This window comes from Lytechinus variegatus, chromosome 6 (assembly GCF_018143015.1).
Source record: "Lytechinus variegatus isolate NC3 chromosome 6, Lvar_3.0, whole genome shotgun sequence".
In the NCBI taxonomy this organism is placed as follows: domain Eukaryota; kingdom Metazoa; phylum Echinodermata; class Echinoidea; order Temnopleuroida; family Toxopneustidae; genus Lytechinus; species Lytechinus variegatus.
This window is the reverse complement of record NC_054745.1, coordinates 43,981,312-43,998,032: the sequence shown is the minus strand read 5'-3', so window position 1 is coordinate 43,998,032 and position 16,721 is coordinate 43,981,312. Positions and strand designations below refer to the sequence as shown.

At 37.7% G+C, this 16,721-nt stretch overlaps 1 protein-coding gene across 1 annotated transcript in view; it reads right to left on the bottom strand.

Moving 5' to 3' along the window:
* LOC121417884 (MAM and LDL-receptor class A domain-containing protein 1-like) overlaps nucleotides 1-8,035 on the bottom strand; it is a 50,929-nt gene extending 42,894 nt beyond the window's left edge. The window contains exons 1-3 of the mRNA XM_041611618.1: nucleotides 7,884-8,035; nucleotides 5,337-5,477; nucleotides 4,360-4,604 (exon numbers count right to left, since the gene is read on the bottom strand). Of these exons, the coding sequence (XP_041467552.1) occupies nucleotides 4,360-4,604; nucleotides 5,337-5,477; nucleotides 7,884-7,950 (453 nt within the window). The 5' untranslated portion in view covers nucleotides 7,951-8,035. The remainder of the gene's footprint in view (nucleotides 1-4,359; nucleotides 4,605-5,336; nucleotides 5,478-7,883) is intronic.
* Between the last annotated feature and the right edge of the window lie 8,686 nt (nucleotides 8,036-16,721).

The following is a 16,721-nucleotide window of genomic DNA, read 5'->3' as shown; positions in this document are numbered from 1 at the left end:
TGTTCATCTTAAGATAGTGGCGTATCTGAGGGAAGCAATTTCAGCTGTTTCACAAATTTTTAGTCGAATTGTTAGAAAATATTTATTCATCAGATGGACATTTAGCACTTATGATTACAATTGAAATAGCACATGTCAAATTTTTTCCGTAGTTTTAATGATATTTCTTGGGTATTTCATTAAGCTAAAACCATTAATAGGGATATCGATATAAAAGTTACCCTTGGCCGTAAAACGAAACTTGGCAATCATTTCTTTATACGACTGATTGCATTGACTACAGAATAATGAGAATCGCACGTACGAGTAATCGCTGACCTCTTTGTTACGGAACCCATTGTGGCCTAGATAGTAGGGTTAATATGTATTCTGTTTAGACCAGGCAGAATGCTACAGAAATATTTGTCATTTTTTGGTCTGAACTTTATTACCTGTTTACAAGTGACTATCACTACGTGATACACCATAAAATGATTAAGCACATTGTAAATAAATGATATATGATGATGCATTTCAGTATCCTAACAGAGGGCATGAAAGATCGTAATGTAATAATGAACACCATGACATGTTCACAGAGTTCGTTGAACAAGTGTAAGAAAAATACCCATAATATAGTATTTCCGTAAAGACATTCATCTGATTGGTAGAACTCTAATAGAATCTAAACAAATTTTTATCTATTCACAATCAATTTTGTTTTAACCTTGCAAAAAGCTGATTGTGAAAATATGAACAATTGTATGTATTTATCATGTTTATTCCCAATAATATCTTTCTCATCATTCATTGGTAGATTTACTTTGTGAACAGTAATAACATTATTATCATTGTATTGTCGTTTGTGGAACGCTGTCACATATGGAGTTTGATATACACGGATAACATGAAACAATGATTTTCTAATATAGAGCCCGGGCAAATGGTGGTTTTGGTTGCTGTTGTGATGAATATTCCAATACTGAATATCAAATTTGAAGTTTTTGAATGAAATGAAAATGCAGATATTCATTTAGAGCCCTTAACTGTTGGTTGTCCTTTCCCCAATGTTCGAGGATGAGCGTTATCAGCAGGTTGGTTGACTTTGAGTTCCTCAACACGAATATGGTGAATCTTTAAGATATATCTGAGGCTGTGCATGGGTCGTTACAAGTAGCAAGAGTTTATAAAATATGCACACTTAAAATGCTGGGCAACATAGCCGACTGTCCACTTTGTTGGATAACGTATGTTGGTAAAATATATATATTCTGGGCAATTATTATCCAATTGAGCAAATTTACTACTCAATTATTAACAACTTTGCGGGACAGTTTTTAACCAAAAGTTGTGTAAAGTGTATAGAGTTGCCCAGGGTTGGTTGAAAATTTGGCATTTTTGCCCAACCATTTTAGGTTCGAGAAGGTTACAAGGATATTCAGGGGCGGATCCAGGATTTTGAAATAGGGGGGCGCCAGCGGCGAGGGAGCGAAGCGACCGAGCGGGGGGAGGGTGTGGGAGGGGGATACCCCCCTCCCACGGCAAGGACTTTTTCAAAAAATCATGTCCAAAAGTCTTATTTTGAGAGCACCTTTAGAAGAAAAATGCACACTTAAATCACTGTAACTTCATGAATAAAAGACACATACCGACTCATTTAGGAGCTGGTTTCCAGTCACACACCGTATAAGCGGTCATTAAAACATACATTTGGCAAAGGCTCTTCACTTGCTTGCATCGTGTCATTCAAACGTCAAATTTAAATGATACGAAACTGAGACTTGTAATCGATAAGTTCCGAATAATCCATTCTGTTTATTGTCATTTGTGTATTTACATTGTGTGTTTCAAACGAGAATTGTTTAGTCGTATGGCAACATGCATAAAATTTGGTTCTTTTTTCCCCAAAATGCACAGTTAATTGTTACAAACTAAAAAAAAAAACGACATCATCTTCTGGTAATCAACCTTTTCCGTCGTATTATTTTCAAATCATCTTCAATTATCCAGTCATTCTGCACAACCTCAAAGTAATATAATGCTTCTTAAGGGGATTCTCATCATTTTTATTGTTTACGTTTTCGATTTTGCTGGCAATTTTTTTTTAAAGATATATTGTCATCAGCAAACCTATAGATTATCAAACAATAAAAATGGGGTAAGGGGGGGGGGGTTAATGTCACAATTTCTACTTTTTAACAATACACAATGTGTCCTCGGGACGTTTTTCCCCAAAAAAGTATTTTTATTCTCCCCCCCAACCCCCACCCCCACCCCCCCCCCCCCCGTCACATAAAATCTTCGCTCCTTACGCTGACATATAGCTGCCTATACACAGCAAACGCGGAGTGGGGTCGACTGGTGATTGAGAATATACAATTTTGCTCCTTGATAATTTGTTGGAATGATTGCTTCGACGAAACTTAGTTGGGGCGCCCTGGATAATATGCCTCTGAATCTACCAGAAAGTGTAACAGTTAGTTTACATTGAATACAAATATGTCTGACCTATAGACCAATTTCACGGCCGGTTTATGTATTTGGCCCTCTATCGGCGACGCCATTGCTGCGGTGGGCAAGTGCGCTGACCGCGATTGGCTCTGTGTACAAATTCAATGAAAGATTACAGATAAGCTCTGATATTGTGTCATCAACTTCATCATAAATCAATAAAATAAAGCATGGACACCTGGGTAGACGATGTAAGACAATGGCCATATCTGACCGATGAAGGTATGATGAATTTTTGCACTTTGGCTACTTTTTCCCCTTAGTTTTGTCAGTAAAAGTGAGTTGATGATGACCAAGAACGCTGTTGGTTTTCATCAGGGAGCTCACTTCTTGTTGCTAGTAAATTGTGTTAGAGTAGCGGGAGAGTGAACGAGACATAGAGTGAGAGAGAGAGAGGATGAGAGAGGGGGAGAGAGTATGTGTGAGAGGAGGGGGATAGTGAGAGGGGAGAGGGGAATAGTGAGAAAGGGGGGGGGGTAGTGAGAGAGAGAGGGGGGGTGGGCTAGCGAGAGAGTCGAGAGAGGGATAGTGTAATACAGAGAAGGGGATAGTGAGAGGGAGAGTGTGAGATAGAGAGGGACTGATATTTCCATCTAAGCATGATCAAATAAATCCCCCTCCCTCCCCCCCACAGAAAAACCACCACATTTTATGCAGGCCTATAAGTATCCAAAAGGAGGGGGCAAGGCAAGAGAATAAAACAGAGAGGAAGGAGAAAGGAGGAAGGGGAAGAGAGATCCACTGGCGACGCATTCCTTCATCACGGCCTGGAAACCTATGCAGGGAGTACGGCTTCACACACAAACAGGCTTCATGAGTCCAAGGCGAGTGAATTTCACATTCACTTTGCTTCCAATCCTGAAGCTTTCTCCAATTGTTGTGGCAATCGAACACAGCACAGCTGCGACCTGAACTTCTCCGATTAATGCTCATTGTGAATCTTACAAGAAATCTGCTCAATTGGTCCAAAAAAAAATCGAACGAATGTACCAAATACCCTATTGACTTGTGTACTATAAAAGTTGATTCGCCCACCGCAGCATGGCGACCAGTCTGCTGCCCTCTCACGTTGTGAAATTGGTCTATACAGTTCAGTGAAAACGTACATGACCAAGGCAGAATGATAATGCTGCGCACGTGGCGCCCGATATAGGGCTTCACTTTGAGTGAAGAATAATCTCGGGGATAGACATTATCATTCGCATCGTTGACACTTTCTCTCGCGATCTGTTACTTACAATTTACATGTATTTGCCATAAAGACGGATAAACGCATGTTACAAAAAACACAAAATTTCGGGAAAAAATGATATCCAATCCAACATCTTCACACTGGTCACTGCACTGCAACTCCCGATTACAAGTGGTGCAACTTTCCAACCAATCGACTTGCGCGCCCTGGAATTCCGGAATTTACATATTGCAATACAGTATGACAGAGGTGCATTTGTGCGAACACAAAGGCCATGAGCGTAAGTTAAAATATAGTTTTGACTAGATCTAGCCCTTGAAATTGACTACATTGTACCAATCCAGTAAATATAACCATCCCCCCAAAAAAAAAAAAAATCCGGCGAAAATAGGGGGGGCGCGCGCCCGGGGCGCCCCCCTCTGGATCCGCCACTGATATTGGTGGCAATGATGAGGGAGGATCAGGAGTGATGAAAGCTTAGGTAACTGATGCAGGAGGGCTCATGGATGGTACATGCTGAATGAGTACAGAACGTTGGGTGTGAAGAATTGGGTAAGATGCAAGAAAGTGGATGGACCTTTTGCCATCTGCTAAACAAAGTCTACATGTGACACTGTGATACTTTCCTGTGGTTTTCAGCCAATGTTTAACAAAGATTGTCAAAATTTGATACTTACTTGTCCCAGGTTCCACTGATTCCCTTGATCCCCAGACCTAATCCAAGTCTCATTTCCTATCGGTAAGTCTGCCGAAGCTCTGGCTACATAAACCCTAAGATCACCCGTAGTTGATCCATACATGTGGTAATAGAATTGAAAGCATTTGGTCCCGCCTGCCTGGACCTGGTCCTGAGGACTGATAAGACGTACTGACTGAGACTTTATAAACGGATCGCTGGTCTCAACATAGAGATATTTACCATCTGAAGGATAAGACACAAAAATATAAATGCAGTAATGCATAGTTTCACGCTATTTTTTATAACAGGGTTTTTCTTATCATCATGATTACCTATTATAAACGACATAACACGTTATAGGCCTACATTATGGTTATGTAATGAAAGCTAACAGATAACATGTATGACTATTGATATATGTGTTGACAATTTGGCATGATAACGTATCGCCTAGTTGTCATACAACTCTTTCACGTCAAACTCAAAGACAAAACATCTCATCAAGTCTATAAATAGATTACACATAAAATATTCCATGTAGATATTATAGGCCTACATATGACGTCAAAATATCATGGCGCCATCCTTACAAGAGGATACGAATTCGCGTAAACTGAGTTTTCAGAGATGCGCCAGCCAATGGATCCAGCCTCTAAGATGACACCGGCGTCATAACGTCAGTGAATCCTGGGCCATGTCTTACAAAGAGTTACGATTGATCCAATCAATCATATCGATGGAAATCCATCAGTGTCCTAATTTTGTCTGCAAGAAATTTGCAAAATGTATTTCATAAACAAAGGAGAACACACCAAATTGTCAAGAAATCAGTGAATTATGGATATACATTCATATCAAAAGATTTGTTTAGAACAAACATGCATTTTATATGTAGACTTTGCTGGCTTTCCATAGTTGCGATTAATTGGATCAATTGCAACTCTTCTTAAGACGGGCCCCAGGTATATAACATACCTCCTGATGTATGATCCCCAGAGGGTCCGGTATCAGGTGTAGATGTTTGACCAGTCCCTACCTGCCAGTCCGTATAGTCCTTGTCATCTTGGGTCCAGCTACATAGATCAACATCGAAGGAACAATCGAACTGGGCTAGCACTGTAAATGAGAAATTGTCACAAGTAATAACATTAATTAGGCATCATTCTGGTCTGGAATGTTATCATAATACACAATGATTATAATACAGCAGAACGATGAATAAAATTTAAGGAGGCAGGGGTAGTTGACCGCAATGTTCAAAAGGAGAGTAGACAAAAGAGCATTTTCACCCCACCACTCCCATGCACCCCCCAAAAAGGTATACATGATATTGATAACTATCATGATAACAATAACCATGATTATGATAATAACATCTTTAAAAAAATCAAATATGCACAATAATGTCGTGAGAAAAGAGTAAAAAAGAAAAAGAGGAATATGAAGAAGAAGAAGAAGTAAATGAAGAAGAAAAAGAATATGATGAAGAATAAGAGGAGGAGGAACATGTGCATGATATAACTTGTTTTAAGAGTGCGCTTCGCGTACAAATACTATTAGATTATCTTGATTTCCAATCCATCCACATCAAGCTTTATGAAAATGCCAAAACCAATAAAATATATATTGTTATGTATTTTGTGTTGTATTTAAATTTTCAGTTGTCTATGTAATTATGTATTTGATTTTGCCTGTCTTGTATTGTCAATAATCCGACTGTCATGAATGCAATAAATAAATAACAACAAACAAACAAATAAATAAATAAACAAATTTTGTATGCAAGTACCCATACACTGCACTGTATAATTTTGCTTAGTAAGTTCAAGAAACTAAATTTATTGGGGAAAAGTTTGTGGTCAAATACCTCAATCAACATGGACATCATGAGGCGGCTTACAGTTCAGATTTACGGGTAAAATAAATAATTCCTACACTCACTCGTATAAAACTAGTTTTTTATTGCTTTGTCTGGTCTGGTTTTGTACTCTTTGCATTATAAAAAATATAAGCTCAAGGCTTCTTCCTTGGTGGTTATACTTTTTTTCAAACACAGATCCTATCACCCAGGGGCAGCGGAACATTATTTTTGTTTGGGGGGCAAAGCCAAAAAAGGGCACTTGTCTGTCAAAATTTGGATTTTAGTGCAAACGGATATTTTCACCATGAGATATCATCTCCTTTAGGTAGTTATGTGTAATGTAGTAATTAAGTTGAGCAAAGCCTTTTTTTAAGTGATTTCTGATTGATGAATTATATATTTAGGCTATATTTCTTCCGCGAGCGAGCGCAGCGAGCGAATAGTTTGTAAAAAAAATTATAAAGCTGAAGTTGTAAAACTCGCTTTTTGGTCAATTACGGCGATATACTGTTAAAAGAGCATCCTCGCGAGATGTTGCGAGAGCGAATAAAAAGCTCAAATTTTTGACATTTTGGTTAATAAGACATGAAAAGAAAACATTCAAAAACAGTTTTGTTACCATGAAAGAGTTGTGTATCTAACCAAAGAATTGACGCCAGCGTGAAGCGCGAGCAGAGTTTTTTAATAAACAGACCTGAAAATGGACCTGATAAGCACTGCATATATTGACTAATTGAAAGGATACATAACTCACCAATCGAATAATGCGAGCACGAAGCGCGAGCTGAAAATTTGTGATATTATTTTCATTATTTCTATTATTATATTCCAACCTGAAACCTGGACATTCTAAGCACTTTTTGTAACCAAAAACAAAATGAGTACCTTATTAAACAATAATTGATGCAAAGGCAAAATGCGAGCCAAAAATTGTAATATTCCAACCTGAAAACTTGACATTCTAACCATTTTTGTAACCAAGGCAAGAATGAGTACCTTACTAAACCTTAACTGATGCGAGCGCGAAGCTCAAGCCAAACAAATTTGTGTTTTTCTAACCTAAAATGTATTATGTTTTATTATCCAGGGTACTTCATTTTGAAGAAAAGCACATTTAAAAAAGGGCATTTTTCCTACGAGGAATTTTAGGGGGCAGGTGTCTGCCCCCCCCCCCGGTTCCGCCACCCCTGTTATCACCGTATAATGAAAGCTAGCCTTATTATAGTAAGAACATTAAAGGATTTGTTCCATTGTAAATATCTAGATATTCTCTTTGGAAAATATTGTATGTCTCGTTGTGACGACGAAATGCCAAAAAAAAATATACAAAAATTTATCTCTTGGTCGATACGCTCCCACCCTCGCGTTTACTGTCTTTTCTTCTTTCATGACTGTTGTGCAAGACCTCCATTCTGATCCTTATTTCTATTTTCCCTTTATATCTTATTGTGCAGAACTACATTTTATGAATGAACTACATTTTGTGAATGAAACTCCTCTCTTCGACACGCGCTCCCGACTGACCACCCCCCCCCCCCAAAAAAAACACCATGTTGGGATTCCTCTAGACCCAAAGAAAATGATCTTGCCTCAATGCTAGTTATAACTAAAACGCCTCTAGAATGATAATAATCGGAAATATTAAGATAGGGATATCTTACCAGTTGAAAAAGATAGTGCCACTCCCAACAAGATAAAGAGTCCCCTTCTTCCTCCAAATTTTGCCATGATAAAAAAGAATCACTGGTTCCGATCCATTACATGGAATTCCAAGGCTTCAAGCCAAACCAGCTCCTATCCTAAAGTCCTAGGGCTAACTAGATATCCTGACCACACTTGTCGTATATGTAAATAAATTTGAGTCAAGTCACAAGACTTTCAGATCAGAATAAATAGGTGATCATAGTCTAAGGGTCTCCCGAGTCTCCCGTGTGGCTATTTACAATCATACGTATACATACATAATCACACTTGTGATTATGATAAAAGCAAAGATCTATTTACTCTCCTCGATTCACGTCTAAATCACCAATCGGGGGTTCGCAAACCTTTAAAGGGTTCATCTTAATTTCTTGCAAGCTTCCTTAAACAAGTTAGTAAATTTCGATGTTTGTATCGCATAAGTAAGTTCAGTCCGATTTTAATGGGTAGGGGCGGAGATTCATATTTCGGATTTGGGAGTGCATTTTTTTTAAGTCACAAATTTCCGGCTCAGCGCGGCTAATATTAGTACCAAATTTCGACGTGGAGCGTCCCCCCCCCCCTGAAAATTTTCTTTATTTCATCAATTGTTCAAACGGTTTTTATTTTTCATGTGTCAAATGAACAATTAAAGAATATAGTAAAACACATAATAAAACTGATTAATACAAATTTAAAGTAAATTGGAAATAAATCTTTACGAAATATACTAAATCTGTATACTATTTATAATAAATCTATTCAAAAAAAAGAAGCAGTGTCTCTTAGATTAAAGACATTTTCTAAGTAATATAGTCAAAATATAAGCTATATTTAAACAATTATTGACCATAATAAAAAAGGAAAGTAAAACATCAGGTTAATAGTATTTGTATGCCGAGCTTTCCCGAGTAAAATTTGACCAGTTCCTATTCTCACGTTGTTTTCACCTATTTTCTTTTTAATACGATTTGCTCGCTAGTAGTATTACTTAAACTGTTTTAAGGTCTTCTTAGGCTTGACTATGCATATCATGATTATGTAAAATTATATTTTATTTGTTCTGGAACGTGACCCCCCCCCCCCCCGTTGCTCTTCTTTGTAGCAAGACCAAAACTATTAAAAAGAAAATTGAAAGTGTACAGCATAGCTGTCCATGTTTGATACCCCCCCCCCTTCCAAAAAAAAGAATAAAAGAAATAAAAAAAATAAAATAAAATAATAATCACGGTATATTGGTAACTCAAAAAAATGAATAGCCCTTTTCTTATGACAGTATTATTCAATGTGAATTAATTTTGACAAACTGCAATTAGTCGAGAATCTAGTGTGCATCTCGTTATAAGAAATGTTTCAAAATAGCATGTAAATAGAAATGACATGTCAGTTTTGTTTGAGATTCTGGTAGGGTGTTTTATCGCCGCCAATCTGTGACAGGAACCAGATCCGCATACATTCGTAATTCCGAAGCTTCGTAATTCCGAAGGTTCGGTTATTCCGAAGGTTCGTATTTCCGAAGGTTCGGAATTCCGAAGGTTCGTAATTCCGAAGGTTCGTCAATCCGAAAACGAAATAAGGTTCGTAATTCCGAAGGTTCGTTAATCCGAAAACGAAATAAGGTTCGTAATTCCGAAGGTTCGTTAATCCGAAAACGAAATAAGGTTCGTAATTCCGAAGGTTCGTTAATCCGAAAACGAAATAAGGTTCGTTAATCCGAAAATTAAATAAATTTCGTATTTCCGAAAATGAAAATTATTCATTTTGGTAACAAAAACGATGTTGTCATTACAAGATTACACGATATTATGCAATGATAGTAATAACGATCGATGATACATGCGTGTGTTGGGGCCAAAGCATGTATTTCATTAAGAATATAGGCGCCCTGATCAAGCATAGGCTAATTTCGATTTTATCTGAGCAATTGCTGCCTAAGCAAATGGTTTAATTAAAGATGCAGGGGATCAAGTGTGTTGGAAGTGTGCGAGCAACCTCTAGATAATATAGGATAGACCAATTTCACAACGTGAGAGGGCAGCAGACTGGTCGCCATGCTGCGGTGGGCGAATCAACTTTTATAGTACACAAGTCAATAGGGTATTTGGTACATTCGTTCGATTTTTTTTTATTTTGGACCAATTGAGCAGATTTCTTGTAAGATTCACAATGAGCATTAATCGGAGAAGTTCAGGTCGCAGCTGTGCTGTGTTCAATTGCCACAACAATTGGAGAAAGCTTCAGGATTGGAAGCAAAGTGAATGTGAAATTCACTCGCCTTGGACTCATGAAGCCTGTTTGTGTGTGAAGCCGTACTCCCTGCATAAGTTGTTATGATAGCAACTCCTGCTGGAATGGTAACTACCATGGCAAAAGTGAGAATTCTGCTTCCTGATTGGCTTTTATAATAAAAGTTGCCATTCCAGCAAGAGTTGCTATCATAACTTTTTTATGAAATGGGCATTCTCACTGTTACCATGGTAGTTAACATTCCAGCAGGAGTTGCTATCATAACAACTTTTTATGAAACAGGGCCCTGGCCCTCTCTTCCCCTTCCTCCTTCCTCTCTGTTTTATTCTCTTGCCTTGCCCCCTCCTTTTGGATACTTATAGGCCTGCATAAAATGTGGTGGTGGTGGGCTTTTTTGTGGGGGGGAGGACGGGGGGATTTATTTGATCATGCTTAGATGGAAATATCAGTCCTCTCACTTTCCCCTTCTCTGTATTACACTATCCCTCTCTCTCTCTCTCACACACTCTCGCTAGCCCCCCCCCCCCCCTCCCTCTCTTACTACCCCCCCTCCCTCTCTCACTCCCCCCCCCCCCTTCTCACTATTCCCCTCTCACTATCCCCCTCCTCTCACACATACTCTTTCCCCTCTCCCCTCTCTCTCCCTCTCTTTCTCACTCTATGTCTCGTTCACTCTCCCGCTACTCTAACACAATTTACTAGCAACAAGAAGTGAGCTCCCTGATGAAAACCAACAGCGATTCTTGGTCATCATCAACTCACTTTTACCATGGACCTGTGATAGGTCCATGCTTTTACTGACAAAACTAAGGGGAAAAAGTAGCCAAAGTGCAAAATTCATCATACCTTCATCGGTCAGATATGGCCATTGTCTTACATCGTCTACCCAGGTGTCCATGCTTTATTTTATTGATTTATTATGAAGTTAATGACACAATATCAGAGCTTATGTGTAATCTTTCATTGAATTTGTACACAGAGCCAATCGCGGTCAGCGCACTTGCCCACCGCAGCAATGGCGTCGCCGATAGAGGGCCAAATACATAAACCGGTCATGAAATTGGTCTATAGGATTTGTATTGGAGGGGATGTCATTTTTAATAACGGCTTCTTCTGGTAATAAAAATGAAAAATAATACTAATAATGATCCTTGTGAGATGTTGAAAGCGCGAATCGCAAGCTCAAACTAGTAGACATTTCATGTAACAAGACGCGAAGTGAGCATTCGGAGCATTTTTTTGTAATCGTGAGAAAGATGTGTATCTTTCTAAAGAATTAATGCGAGGGCGAGCTGTAATTTGTTTATATACTGACCTGGGGCCCGTTGCATGAAACTTTTTACCTGAGAAAACTCAGGTTGTTTTTACAGGAGTTTTTGCCCTGTGCTAAAGTCAATGGCGGAAATCAGACTAACCTTAGTTTTCAGTTTTTACCAGAGTTTTCTCAGGTAAAAAGTTTTATGCAACAGGCTTCAGAAAGTAATCTTTTAAGGACTGCATTTAGTGACTCATGAATAGAATATATATCTCACGAACTAAATAATGAGAGCGCGAACAGCAAGCTTAAAATTTGTGATATTCCAACCTGAAAACTGGACATTTCATACTTCTTTTTTTGTAACCAGGAATAGAATGAGTTCCTCAATAAACAATACTTGATGCGAGCGAGAAACGTGAGCCAAATTTTTCCGATTTTCCAACCTAAAAACTGGACATTCTAAGCATTCTTGTAAAAAAAATAATAGCTGGGAGAATAGTTTTCAGAACTGAAGTGGCTTCCCTGGGTAAATAATATCTATATCAATATTATCATTCTAGGCCCACATGAAATTTCCAAAAGTTTGAGCACGTGATTCGCTCGCAACATCTCACAAGGATGCCCTTTTAACAGTAATTGACCAAAAAGGTGAATTTTACATCTTCAGATTTGACTTTTTCCCCCAAACCGCTTGCTCTCTATACGCTCGCAGAAATGAAACGTAAATATATAACTTTAGTGATCACTTAAAAAATTGTGCTCAATTTAGTTACTTCAAACCACACAACCTCTTTACACAGATGATAATCTAATAGTGAAAATATCCGTTTTCACCAAATTGCCCCTATTGGCCCCTTTTTTGCTTCCCCCCCAAAAAAAAAAATACGTTCCGCCGCCATTGGTTAAAACACGCATCGTCTTCATGGCTAACTGCAAAAAGTTCTTAAAATGTCCCCTTTAGATCAGGTCAGAGCTTATATATTTAAAAATTCTGTTCGCGCTTCTTGCTAGCAGTTATTATCTAAATTTAGTTACATAATATAGGCATCTCGCTTTGAAGATCACAAAAATATTTTTTTTTTTAAATAAAGCTCGCGCTCGCATTATTTAAAAAGGGTTTATCATGTTATTACATATTTACTTTATTTTCTAAGGATAAAGCTAATTATTGACTGTTAGGACTACCCTTTCAAAGAAACAAACAAAAATCAACTTTAAACTGCCGATCAAGGAAAATATGGCTAAAAAAATTGCCCCCCCCCCCTCTATTTGACGAGAGTTGGATCCGCCGGGAGGGAGGCAGGGGGCATCAAAAATGAAATAAAAAACAGGGGAATTAATATTTTCCCAAATGGGAAAGTTCCTTTTTCAAAAATAAATATGCCGTTTTTCATGTTTTTTTTAAAATAAAATACTCTTTTTAAAGTATACAAGTTAAGTTAAGTTTTCAGGCTGGAATATTGAAAATTTTCAGCTTGCGCTTCGCACTCTCATTCGATTGGTGAAATATGCATCCTAAAGAGGTCACTAAATGCTTTCTTTAACATGTTCCTTTTCTGGTCAGTATGTTTAAGCTCGCGTTTTGCGCTCGTGTTAATTCTTTAGTTAGATGCACATCTTTTTAATGACAGCAGAAATCTGCTCGGATTTTTAAAAACTAATTTTCATTTTTTATTGAAATAACCTAAAGTTTTAGCTTGTGATTCACGCTCGCAACACCTCGCAATAATGCCATTTTAAGAATAATTGACCACAAAAAACGTTATACAACTTCACCTTTGAATTTGTTTTACCAAGCCGCTCGCTCATTATACTCTCTCCCGAAAAATAAAGCCTAAATATACATTTTGCCATAATAAGAAGTCACTTCAAAAAAGTTTTTCTCTACTTAATCACTATCAAACACACAATGACTTCAAGCAGATGATAATCTTAAGGTGAAAATATCACCAAAGTGCCCATTTTGACGTATGAGTTTCATTTTTTGGCTTTACCCCCAACGAAAATTCGTTCGGCCGCCCTTGCCTTCCCATCCTCATAATAATTGAACGGCAACAGTGTCCCCCGCCCCTCTCCCCTTGCCTCTGCCTCTGCTTTCCCGGTTTTCATTTTTCGGATTAACGAACCTTATTTTGTTTTCGGATTAACGAACCTTATTTTGTTTTCGGATTAACGAACCTTATTTCGTTTTCGGATTAACGAACCTTCGGAAAAACGAACCTTATTTCGTTTTCGGATTAACGAACCTTCGGAAAAACGAACCTTATTTCGTTTTCGGATCAACGAACCTTCGGAACAACGAACCTTTTTTCGTTTTCGGATTAACGAACCTTCGGAACAACAACCTTATTTCGTTTTCGGATTAACGAACCTTCGGAACAAAGAACCTTATTTCGTTTTCGGATTATCGAACCTTCGGAATAACGAATCGTCGGAATTATGCCACAAATGTTCGGATTAACGACCCCTTTTTCGTTTTCGGATTAACGAACGTCAGGTATAGGCAATTTCCGTGTTTCGGAATTACGAACCTTCGGAATAAAGAACCTTCGGAATTACGAAGCTTCGGAATTACGAAGTGTAACCCTAAGATCAATATCCGTAATTACAAACAAGTATTAGATTTGGGCCTTCCAAATCAGTATGGTATGGGTTGATTAATAGTATATATCCCATGTTCCCTAGTTTTGCTCAGTGGCGTAATGAGCCAAAAATTGAGGGTGCTCGATATTTCGTATAATGGCGTAAAATAAATAAAAAGTTGCGAGAGAGCTAGCGATCAATTTCTATTTTTTTATTTTTTTAAATATTTTTTTTACAATTTTATTATAAGAATCAAAGTGTGAGAGAGATTTTGGCCTAATATTCAGGCCTTGATCAGTACACAAGGCATAGCAGGCTGCATATTCAAACCCTTTACTACAGCGAATGGTTTGCACAGCAGACCACGGCTGCACGTAATGCAGTCCTTACGTTTAGATCACTAAATGTCCTAGTCACACTACACACACCAATACCAAACCAACCGATAGTATGTAATTGGAAACAATGTAATATCTTTGATCAGTCTGGAGTGGGTTTTGTTGATGTGACTGAGGCATTACCTCTACCCTACTTTCTAGTCGTCTTAAATATATTGACTCAGATCAGACTCAGTCATTCATAATGATATATCGGGATTAACACAAAGAATACATGATTGTGTACAGGTCAATATTTACTGATATTTTTTTAAGTACGTAGGAAATGCCTTCACATGTATAAAGGGGAGGTTCGTTTACACTGTACATAAAACCTCCGGTGTTGATTTAACACTAGCCCGGAATCTACATATGTCCACACCATAAAGGTATTGAAACAACACCAGTTTGGAATCAAACCAATGCTGTTTTAATACTAATTGGTGTTGTATAAACACCTATCTTGTGTGAGAAAAAAAACGAAACTGTTGTTGTTTAAGGTCAAGTCCACCTCAGAAAAATGTTGATTTGAATCAAAAGAGAAAAATCAGACAAGCTCAATTCTGAAAATTTCATCAAAATCGGATGTAAAATAAGAAAGTTATGGAATTTCAAAGTTTCGCTTATTTTAACAAAATAGTTATATGAACGAGCCAGTTACATCCAAATGAGAGAGTTGATGATGTCACTCACTCACTATTTCTTTTGTTTTTTATTGTTTGAATTATACAATATTTGAATTTTTACGAATTTGACGATTAGGACCTCCTTGCCTGAAGCACAAAATGTTAAAATAATGGAATTCCACGTGTTCAGGGACGAATGAAACTTCATTTCACATGACAATGACGAGAAAATAAAAATATTTCATATTTCAAACAATAAAAAACAAAAGAAATAGTGAGTGAATGACATCATCGACTTTCTCATTTGGATGTAACTGGCTCGTTCATATAACTGATTTTTTTAAATGAAGCGAAATTTTGAAATGTCATAACTTTCTTATTTTACATCCGATTTTGATGAAATTTTCAGTGTTATGCTTGTTCAATTTTTCTCTTTTTATTCAAATCAAGTTTTTGTTGGGTAGACTTGTCCTTTTAACACTTCTCTGGTGTGGACATAATAGATTCCGGGCTGGTGTTAAATCAATAACAGAGTTTTTGCAATGTCCTTGAAGGCTAGATGGAGATCATTGGGGCTGACCCCCCCCCCCCCACACACACACACCCTCTCCCACACTGACACGTAATAAAACAAGATACCATTAAGAAATAAAGTGTAAAAATATGATAGCAATAACAGTAGAAACAATATCAACAGGATAATGGAATGATAAAATGAATAGATAATCAAAATGAATAATGAATAAATAACCCAAAAAATAACAACAGATATAGAAATTGTAAAATTGGTATGAAATGGTTAAAACAATGAATAAATGAATAGAACAGAATGAAATTTGAATAAATATAAATTGATAGAAATTAACATAAGATAAGTAAGTGAAATGGAAGATTAGAAATGAATAGACAAAAATCTCTCTCTCTCTTGCCTTTTTTAATCTAAAGGAGCAATGCACCTTTTTGTGAACTCCAACCCCCTCATATTTTTGTCTACTACGCCTCTTTCCACCTTGCTATCAGATATTTTATATGTTTCCAAATAAGGAAATAGGAGGTAAGGTTCAAAGATGATTTCAGCATATTTTGTTTTACAAAAGAGGTTCCATTGTTACTCTACTGGTATCATAAATAAGGAAATCGGAATTGAAATTTAGCTCTCTATAATTCTCTCACGCACTGTCTATAGAACATTTTTCAATAAAGTAAAAGAAAATGAAAGACATTAAAGGGGAATGGTGAGTTATAATATTATTTTGTCAAAGTATATAAGTATATTGCAAATTAAGATTTTCATGTAAAACTAGTTTAAATGTTTGCTCCCTCGCTTCTGATAGAGATGTTGTGCCCAGTGGCGTACCGTACGGGGGGGGGGGGGTCAACCACTAATAAAGGATTTTGTAGTGACCAGAAAAAAATTGACAAGCAAAAAAAAGTCTTCAAGTTCAAAGGAATGGGCCAGGGATCTGTTTGACTCGTCGGGGGGGGGGGGGGGGGGGGGGGGGGCATGGATACGTCCCTTGTATGGGCTGTGACTTGTCAGGGGGGGCAGTCTGCCCCCCCCCCCGCCCGTAGGTACGCTAATGGTTGTGCGCTGCCAGAGTATATTACCCCCACTACATCAGGATTATGGCAGCAGAGGGAAGTAGAAAGTGTGGGGAGGGTTCAAGGGGAAAGGCACATTTCATCTTGTGAAAAGGACGCTGTCTTAAAACAAGAAAAGGTAACGAA